General features: G+C 37.6%; 1 protein-coding gene across 4 annotated transcripts in view; it reads right to left on the minus strand.

Moving 5' to 3' along the window:
* LOC125923288 (A disintegrin and metallopeptidase domain 3-like) overlaps nucleotides 1-9,216 on the minus strand; it is a 114,311-nt gene extending 105,095 nt beyond the window's left edge. For 2 of the 4 annotated variants that reach the window (XM_049631476.1, XM_049631477.1), the window contains exons 1-2: nucleotides 9,073-9,216; nucleotides 8,465-8,544 (exon numbers count right to left, since the gene is read on the minus strand). In XM_049631476.1, the coding sequence (XP_049487433.1) occupies nucleotides 8,465-8,544; nucleotides 9,073-9,130 (138 nt within the window). In that variant the 5' untranslated portion in view covers nucleotides 9,131-9,216. The remainder of the gene's footprint in view (nucleotides 1-8,464; nucleotides 8,545-9,072) is intronic. The other 2 variants (XM_049631474.1, XM_049631475.1) reach the window with 1 other exon arrangement.
* Between the last annotated feature and the right edge of the window lie 963 nt (nucleotides 9,217-10,179).

A 10,179-nucleotide genomic window follows, 5' to 3' on the forward strand; every position in this document is an offset into this window, starting at 1 on the left:
ATAGGTGTGGGGACACCTGCTGACGGCAGCTAACCTGGACACCTGCTCTTTGCTGTGCTTTACTCCAAACTCCACACCCTTGCACTTTGATGGGACTGCCCTTCCGGGACAAACCTGCATCAGTACAAAAGCAGCGAGACTCCCCCACCAAAGGACCAGCACAGGTGCACACCAGGCCAGGTCCCTAAAGTTTGGAGTTTTAAAACTCAGCTGCCTGACTGGGATAGAGCCCAAAGTGCCCCACGCTGCTGGTGGGGCAGGTGGCCCAGACACAAACAGGGTCAAGACAGCAATCTGAGGGATGCCTGGGACACACAAAGGGAGATTGTTCACCCTTCTGGGAGGGCTTTCCAGACAGCAGCAGGTACAAACTCAACCTCTCCGGGGATGATGGAGCTGGCTAGAGCCATTATTCTCTCCCACTCCTCTGCATAAACTTAAGTAAGCAGTACAATGCCAACACTGGCAGCCTAAACCACTTACACCCCAACCCCCTACAGATGCTGCTTTTCTCAGGCAACTGTGCCTGAGACCAAGAGCAGTGAGCCTTTCCCCCAGAATACCAGCACCAAACCCCTGCATGCACTATGTCTACTGACCACAGAGTTATGCAAAGCTTCAGCTCTTGGAAATAGTATCAGGTCTCTTTCAATAAGCAGACCAGAGCGCACCTAGTTAAAACTTGCCACATTCTGGCCAAGGTCCAAACACTCCCCACTGTAGGCAAGGAGAAGGTCTACCAAGGACTAACGTGAGGGAAAGAGCAGCCAAAACACAGCAGCAGAGTGGATACAGCATACACCAGAGACACTTCCTGAAGTGCCAGGCCCTGAACAATATATAACTTCTTCTTCATAAAGCCATTACTCTTAGGAGCAAGAAACATAACAGAAATCCTAACACACAGAAGAAGACAAAGACCTAGACAAAATGCCAAGATGAAGGATTTCATCCCAAAAGGAAACAACAAAAGGTCATACCCAGGGATCTAATCAAAACAGATATAAACAATATGCCTGATCCAGAATTTAAAGCAACAATCATAAAGATACTCACTGAGCTTGAGAAAAGCAGAGAAGACACCAGGGAGTCCCTTACCACAGAGATAAAAGACCTAAAAACTAGTCAGGCCAAAATGAAAAATGCAATAACTGAGATGCAAAACCAACTGGATGTAATGACCACAAGGATGGAAGAAGCAGAGGAATGAATGATACAGAAGATAAAATTATGGAAAATAATGAAGCTGAAAAGAAGAGGGAAAGAATACAACACAGGTCCTCTTTTCAGAATAAAGGAAGCATCCCTAAGCTATCAGAAGTGCTACCCACAGACTTCTCCCTGTTCTCTTTGGGAAATTGCCTCAGCTAAAAAGTCACACCAAGTCACAATTTCCAAGTTAATGAGAAACCCAACTCCAGATGTTGATAGACCATGCCAGCTTCACACTTTGCTGAGACTCAGTTGAGTCTCTGTCTCCCCATTCCTGCTTCCTCCCGTCCTGTCCACAGAGGCTCATCAAAAGAGCATACCCTAATAAACTGCCTTCACAGGAATTTTCTCAAAGACTGCATCCCAAAGAATACAATCTGTGACATAATCATAAAACATAACACGTTCTTCATGGCATAACATACAGTTAATGCCAGAAATTTTCCCACATTTGCAAAAACATGAATTTTGTCACTGGTTGCAGTTTTCTGCATAAGTCATTTTAAAGCTTGTATAGTGTTCAGTCTTTTGTAACCCTACAGCTCTTGAAATAGGTGTGTTGAAATCTCCCCCAAATTTTGTGATGTTTCTTTCTCATTTTTTTGCCTTAGTTTTTTGTCTTAGGAGCTCTGTTGTTAGGTACAAACACATTTAGTATGGTGGTATCTTCAGGATAAATCAATCACGTTATTATTAAGGTAACTTTTATCTCTAGAAATACTTCTTTATCTGATATTATTATAGTTGCACCAGCTTACTTATGATATTTCAGGTTTTTAAAAATGTTTTTTAAAAAATGTTTCATAATCATTTAAAATTTAAAGATGCATTCTGAGGATAAAATCAAGTTTCAAGTTTCAGAGATGTACTAACATAAAGATGCCTCTCAAATAATTTATTTCACAATAGGCATTGTTAACGGTAATTGTCTAGATGCAAACTAAATGGAAAACAAATTGATTTAAGTACTACTTCTTTAGTAGCTCTCCTCTTTCTATTGTTGAGAATAAATCTGTATAATTTGCCTTCTACATTCTGGATATTAGATAGGTAATGACATCACCATATATCCAAGGTACTCGAAGCAAAAATATGGTCTATGTAATAGCTGGTCTCTCTGTCTTACCATTTAAACCCTACTTTTTTAATTTTTATTTTCTTAATTTTTTATATTTTAAATTACTGAATAAAATGGAAATAATAGACACTCCTGTGTTAGTCTGATCCTAAAATGGAATGCTGTAATGTGTAAAACATTAAGGATGATTTAGTTACAGATGGCTTTGGTTGGTGCTGTCCTTGTTCCCTGGATCCATTTAAGCACATTGAGGCTATTCTATTCCAAAGAGGAGTATTATATGTGTATTTGGTGAATATGTATGTGTGAATGTGGAATAATTATCTGAGATGTTCTTTTGGATACATTCACTGATATTTGAAGTATGTTAGTGTGGTAGGTTAATTTAATAAAGTTTTCTAGTATTCACACATCCTTCAACAGAGAGAAAATCTACTTGGTCATAAAGTTCTACAATTATTTGCTACTTTTACTTTTTAAATATTTTAGTTAAGTGATTTAAGAACCTGTCATTTCCTTTTCTGATACTTTATTTGATCTCTATCAAAGGTACATTAATATTTTAAAGCATTATTAAGTGATCTGAAGAATTAACTTATGTTCTCCTCGTGTTCTAGTCTCTGAAAAAGGCACATCATCTTTCCTTGAATATTGTCCAAAAACTTAAAACCATTTGACTAGTAAGATTTTCTGGCAATTTATTTAAATTATTAATTCAAATAACTTCATGATTATAAATATAATCTATAAGCAGATATTGTATTTCTACCTGAGTCAAAAAATGTATTTGGGAAAGAAAAAAGAAAACCAAATATCAAGATTGCAGACTTATACCAAACCTATAAATAATTACAAAAATTAAAAATATGAGTGTGCATATATCTAAAAACTAATTCAGTTCAAATTTACTATCTTTAGAAACTGAGATAGACATTCATTCACCTTCTCAACAATTCTCTGTGCTATCTATGAGTCCCAGAAGAAGAGAAAGGGGGGAAGAAAATTTATTTGAAGAAATAATAACTGAAAACATCCCTAATCTGGGGAAGGAAACAGATATTCAGATCCAGGAAGCACAGATAACTTCCAGCAAAATCAACAAAAGCAAGCCAACACCAAGACATACCATAGATTTGCAAAACATAGGGATAAAGAAAAAATATTAAAAGTAGAAAGACAAAATAAGTCCTTCTTTTAAAAGGGAAGACCCATAAAGCTAGCTAGAGATCTCTCCACAGAAAGCCTTGGCAAGCCTAAAGGGAGTGGCATGATATATTCAAAGTGCCAAATGGGAAAAATCTGCAGCCAAGAATACTTTATCCAGCAAGGCTATCATTCAGAATAGAAGGAAAGATGAAGAGTTTCCCAGACAAACAAAACCCCAAGGAATTCATGACCACTAAACCAGCCCTGCCAGAAATATTAAAGGATACTCTGTGAGTGTAAAGGAGAGACAAAAAGGGACAAAGACAAGGATCAGAGAAATCACCAGAAACAACACAAAACAAGTAATAAAATGGCAATAAATATATATCTATCAATAATTACTCTGAATGCAAGTGGACTAACTGCTGCAATCAGAAGACATAGGTGTCAGAATGGAAAATAAAACAAGACCCATGTATATGGTGCTTTCAAGAGACTAATATTAGGACTAAAGACACCTGCAGAAGAAAAGTAAGGGGGTGGAGAAATATTTATCACCCAAATGGATGTCAAAAAAAAAGCTGGAGTAGCATTACTTAGATAAACTAGATTTTAAAAGAAAGAATGTAACAAGAGACAATGAAGGGTACTATATCATCATAAAGGAAACAATCCAACAAGAAGATATAACAATTGCAAATATTTATGCACTCAACATGAAGGCATCCAAATACATAAAACAATAAGAAACGTAGAGGAACTAATTGATAATAATGCAGTAATAGTAGAACACTTTTAACACCACACTTACATCAATGGGAAAATCATCTAAATAGAAAATCAACAAGGAAATAATGGCTTTGAATGACACATTGGGTGAGAGGGACTGAAGAGATATATTCAGGACACTCCCTAAAACAGCAGAATATACATTCTTTTCAAATACACATGTAACATTCTCCAGAACAGATCTCATATTAGGTACAAATCAGGCCTGAATACAAAAATCCTCAAACCATATCATGTGCCTTTTCTAACCACAACACTATGACCAGAAGTAAACCACAAGAAAAATGTGGAAAGAGCACAAATACATGGAAGTTAAAGAATATGCTACTAAACAATGAATCAGTCAACCAGAAAAGCAAAGAAGAAATTAAAAAAAAAACAACACGGAAACAAATGAAAATGAATATACAATGATCCAAAACCTTTAGGAGCAGCAAGAGTGGTCCTAGGAGGGAAGTACATGACAATACAGGCCTACATCAGGAAGCAAGAAAAATCTCAAATAAACAACTTAACCTTACACTTAATGGAGCTAGAAAAAGAATAGCAAATGAAGCCTAAAGCCAGCAGGAGGGAAATAATAAAGATTAGAGCAGAAATAAATGATACAGAAATTTAAAAAAAACAAAAACAAAAAACAATAGGTCAATGAAAACAAGAGCTGGTTCTTTAAAATTGATAAACTTCTAGTCAGGCTTATCAAAAGAAAAGAGAAAAGAACCAAGTAAATAAAAATAGAAATGAGATTATAAAAATAATAACCAACACCACAGAAATACAAACAATTATAAGAGTACTATGAAAATTTGTATGTCAACAAATTGGGACAATCTGGAAGAAATGGATAAATTCCTAGAAACATCTAAACTACCAAAACTGAAACAGGAAGAAACAGAAAACTTTAACAGACCAATAACAAGCAAAGAGATTGAATTAGTAAACAAAACACTCCCAACAAAAAACCAGATGGCTTCACAGGAACACTCCCAACAAAAAAACCAGATGGCTTCGCAGGCAGATCATACCAAACATTTAAAAAGAGTTAATACCTATTCTTCTCAAACTATTCCAAAACTTGGAGAAGAAAGAAAAACTTCCAAATTCATTCTATGAGCCAGCATTACCCTGGCTCATACCAAAATCAGATACCAAAACCAGATAAAGACTCAACTTAAAAAGAGAATTATAGGCCAATATCTCTGATGAACATGGATGTAAAAATGCTCAATAAAATTCTAGCAAACCAAATCCAACAAAACATTAATCATTCACCAAAATCACGTGGGATTTATTTCTGGGCTGTAAGGATGGTACAATGCTCACAAATCAGTCAACATGATTAATAAAATGCCACATTAATAAAAGAACCATATGATCATTTCAATAGATACAGAAAAAGCATACAACAAAGTACAATATGTATTCATGATAACAACCCTCAACAAAGTAGACTTAAAGGGAACATACCTCAACATCATAAAGGTCATATATGACAAACCCACAGCTAATTATCATCCTCAAAGGGGAAAAACTCAGAGCTTTTCCTCTATGGTAAGGAACAAGACAGAGATGTCACCCTCACCACTGTTATTTAACATAGTACTAGAAGTCCCAGCCTCAGCAATCACACAACAAAAAGTAATAGGAGGCATCCAGATTGGCAAGGAAGAACTAAATGTTTCATTATTTGCAGATGACATGATTATCTAGATAGAAAAACCTACAAGATGCCACCAAAAAACTGCTAGAACTGACACATACATGAATTCAGTAAAGTCACAAGATACAAAATCAATGTACAGAAACCAGTTGCATTTCTATATACCAATAATGAAGCAGCAAAAAGAGAAATTAAGAATCCATCCCATTAATTTAAATGAAATTTAGCACCCAAAACAATAAGACACTGGGAATAAACCTAACTGAAGAGGTGAAAATCCTGTACCCTGAAAATTATAAAACACTGATGAAAGAAACTGAAAACATCACAAAGAAATGAAAAGATATTTCATACTCATGGATTAGAAGAACAAATATAAAATATAGTCTATACTACCCAAAGCAATATACACATTCAACGTAATCTCTATCAAAACACCAATCACATTTTTCACAGATATAGAATGAACATTCCTAAAATTTGTATGGACCACAAAAAACACGAATAGCCAAAGCAACCTTGAAAAAGAAAAGCAAAGCTGGAGGCATCACAATTCCAGGCTTCAAGTTATATTACAAAATTAGAGTGATCAAAACAGTATGGTACTGACACAAAAATAGACACGTAATCCATGGAACAGAATAGAAAACCCAGAAATAAACCCACAATTATATGGCCAATTTATTCAACAAAATAGGAAAGAATATCCAATGGGAAAAAGTCTCTTCAATGATGTTGAGAAAACTGGATGGCAATATGCAAAAGAACAAAACTGGACCACTTTCTTACACCATACACAAATATAATTTCAAAATGTGTTAAAGATCTAAATGTGAGACCTGAAACCATAAAGATCCCAGAGGAGAGCACAGTAATTTTTTCAACTTTGACTAAGTTCTTTCTAGATATATCTTCTGAGGCAAGGAAAACAAAATTAAATTCATCAAAATTAAAAGCTTCTGCACAATGAGGAAGACCAACAAAACTAAAAGGCAACATACAGAATGAGAGAAGATATTGCAAACGACATATCTGATAATGGGTTTAACCAAAACATAACAAGAACTTAAACCCAACACCAAAAAAGCAAACAATTCAATTTAAAAATGGGTAGAAGACACAAATAAACATTTCTCCAAAGAAGACATCCAGATGGCTAACAGACACATGAAAAGATGCTCAACATCATTCATCATCAGGGAAATGTAAATCAAAACTACAATGAAATAGCACCTCACACCTGTCAGAACGGCTAAATGGCTAAAGAAACAACATATGTTGGCCAGGATGTGGACAAAGAGGAACCCTCTTACACTGTTAGTAGGAATGCAAACTAGTACAGCCACTGTGGTAAAACAGTATGGAGTTTCCTCAAATAGTTAAAACTAGAACTACCCTATGATCCAGGAAATGTACCACTAGTTATTTACCCAAAGAATGCAAAAATACGATTTCAAAGAGATACAAGTACCCCAATGTTTATAACAACATTGTCTACAATAGTCAAATTATGGAAACACCCCAGTGTCCATTGATGATGAATGCATTAAGGTGATACAGACACGCACACACACACACACACACACACACACACACACACACTGGAATATTACTCAGCCATAAAAAAGAATGAAATCTTGCCATTTGCAAGGACATGGATGGAGCTAGAGAGTATTAAGCTAAGCAGGTCAGTCAAAGAAAGACAAATGCCACATGATTTCACTCGTGGAATTTAAGAAAAAAACAAAAGAGCAAACTGGGAGGAAAAAAGAGAAAAAAGGGCAAAACCAAGAAACAGACTCTTAACTATAGAGAACACACTGATGGTTATCAGAGGGGGAGAAGGGGAGAGATGGGTAAATCGGTGATGGAGACTAAGGAGTGCACTTGTAGGAGTACCAGGTGTTGGATGTGAGTGTTGTATCACTAAATTTACACCTGAAGCTAATATTACACTGTATGTTAACTACCTGGAATTTAAATACTTAAAATATAAATAAGAAAAAATAATGGGCACAAATAATATATATGTTACACAAATGTCAGAAATTATACTTAATGAATTATTCATACAAATCATGCTAATATTAAAAGAGCTTTACCATTGAAAAACCATTCTGTGCTACCTAGATTTGACAATGTACATGCTTTATTTTAATCATATGAAAAATAACAGTACTTGCATTTTAACAAAGATTTATATATGTATATATGAGCAAATATAGGCATTCTTTATATATTGTCATTTTAAAATGACAAGATAAATTTTATCATGACCTCACTTATACAGAATATTTAAATGTCCATATTTTCTAGACAAAAAGTCCAGTAGACTGTATATAACATTTTGTGTGATAAGGATTTGGGGCACTTTTTTCTGAGTCTGTGTTTTAAAAATATTTCATAATGTTCATTGGGAAATGAAGAAAAATCAAGACACCTGCTTTCATTCAGACAAAATGACACTTTAACACAGCAATTAGAACACAAAATTTCAAAGGAATATATGCATGGGCTGATTTGGGTCACGTAGTCCAGTAAAAATAAAGCACTCAAAAAAGAAGTGATTTCTTAATTACATGCGTTTCTGAAACTTCACCCTCGGTGTTTGTCTCTATCTTCCGTGGCACTGTAATTTGTAGAAGTAATGTTTCAGGATCTGCAGTAAGGAAAACGCCTGTAAGCATTCCCCAGTGCTTGCCAGCATCCTTATTCTTCACTGGTCCTGCCACTTCACATCACTCTTTGAACTTCCACGAACTCATACACACACACACACACACACACACACACACGCAGGCACGCTCCCACTACGGAATCAGACTTTGTGCATTCCAGAAGAGGCTACCTAGAAATGGGACGTGACCCTACCACCTTCCAGAGACACTTTGGGATTTGCTGACCTCCGCCCCAATAGGTGAAGAAGAGCTGCTCTGGGGACCCCACCTCCCAGAAGCTGCTCGCCCCCTCCTCCAAGTGCAGGGTCAGGCACGTGAGGACAACTGTCCCAGTCCTGTTCTGAGCCCTCCCAGCAGCAGGCCCCGCAGGACCCTGACTCTAGGCGGGCTCTGACAGGACGCAGGGCTCCCCCCAGCCGGGCACAGGGTTCTGGAGCAAGCTTCTGGAGCCCGCCACGCCCACAGGCTCTGTGACAGGTGACCCTCTACGGAGCAGGTCCTACACTCACGATGGCCGGCGGAGGTCAGCCGGCCCAGGCCTGAGAGGATCAGCAGGACAGGCAGCATTGCGCGTCCTGCCGGCCTTGCCACGGTGATGGCGGTTGGCTGCGGAATGGCGGCCGCTCGCGCGCTGGGCCCTGAGCTCCGGGCCTGCAGGGAGTAGGGGCGGCGCGGGCGGCGGGGCGGTGGGGTGACGGGGCGATGGGGGGAGGGGCACGCGGCTGATCAGCCCGCCCCGCCCCTTCTGCTGACCCGCAAGCACAGCCACAGTCCCGGCGCCCACCCACCGCCCTCTGTGCTGTGGAGGCACATGGCAACCTGACCGGTGCCCACGTGGGCTTGGGTTTGGGCTTTATTTTCCAAACGCGGACATTTGAAACTCATTTAGGGATTAGGTAAGAGTCATAAAGTAAAGTTTTCTCCTCTGGAAATGGACCGTCTACTGGTGAAGTGCTTGGCTGTGTCAATAGTCCACGTGATCGTTTTCTGGCACAATGGCTGAATTACTGTAGTGAAGAAAAAAATGGAAATTCACAATATGGTTAGTAGCAGACGGTTGCCTGTTTCAACCGTGGCTACTGCCAGAGTTCTATTTAAGTCTTAGGTAGAAACAAATATACACACGTGCACGCACGTAAAAAAATGTAAAAAATATAATCTAAATCGATTTTTCTATCCTTAATTTGTTTCTTAGAAAACTCTTTGTTTAAGGAAACTAAATAAAAAGTTAAATATGAAATGAGTGTACATATGTGTTTTAATCCCTTGGCATGAGTTAGCAATTTAAGTATCAGACCAAAAATAAAAACAAAAAACAATGTACAGCTATTAAATGATCCTGTAAGAATTACTTTATTTTTCCATTATTTATTCCATGGTGTAGAACTTGAGTCCTTAGGAAAATATGTAACTAGTAAAAGGTTAAATGTAAACTTTTTTCCCCATCAGTATGACATTGACAGAACTTTAATTTTTTGTCTTAATATGCAAGTTGATGACCTGCATAATTTCGATTTTACAAGGACATTTTCACCAACCAATTCTTGAGTTGTCCTTTCATGGGATACTTCTGATCACTGTTATGCCCAGAATTCATGTTCCCCAAATACCGCCAG

The sequence above is a fragment of the Panthera uncia genome, chromosome B1 (genome assembly GCF_023721935.1).
Source record: "Panthera uncia isolate 11264 chromosome B1, Puncia_PCG_1.0, whole genome shotgun sequence".
NCBI lineage: Eukaryota > Metazoa > Chordata > Mammalia > Carnivora > Felidae > Panthera > Panthera uncia.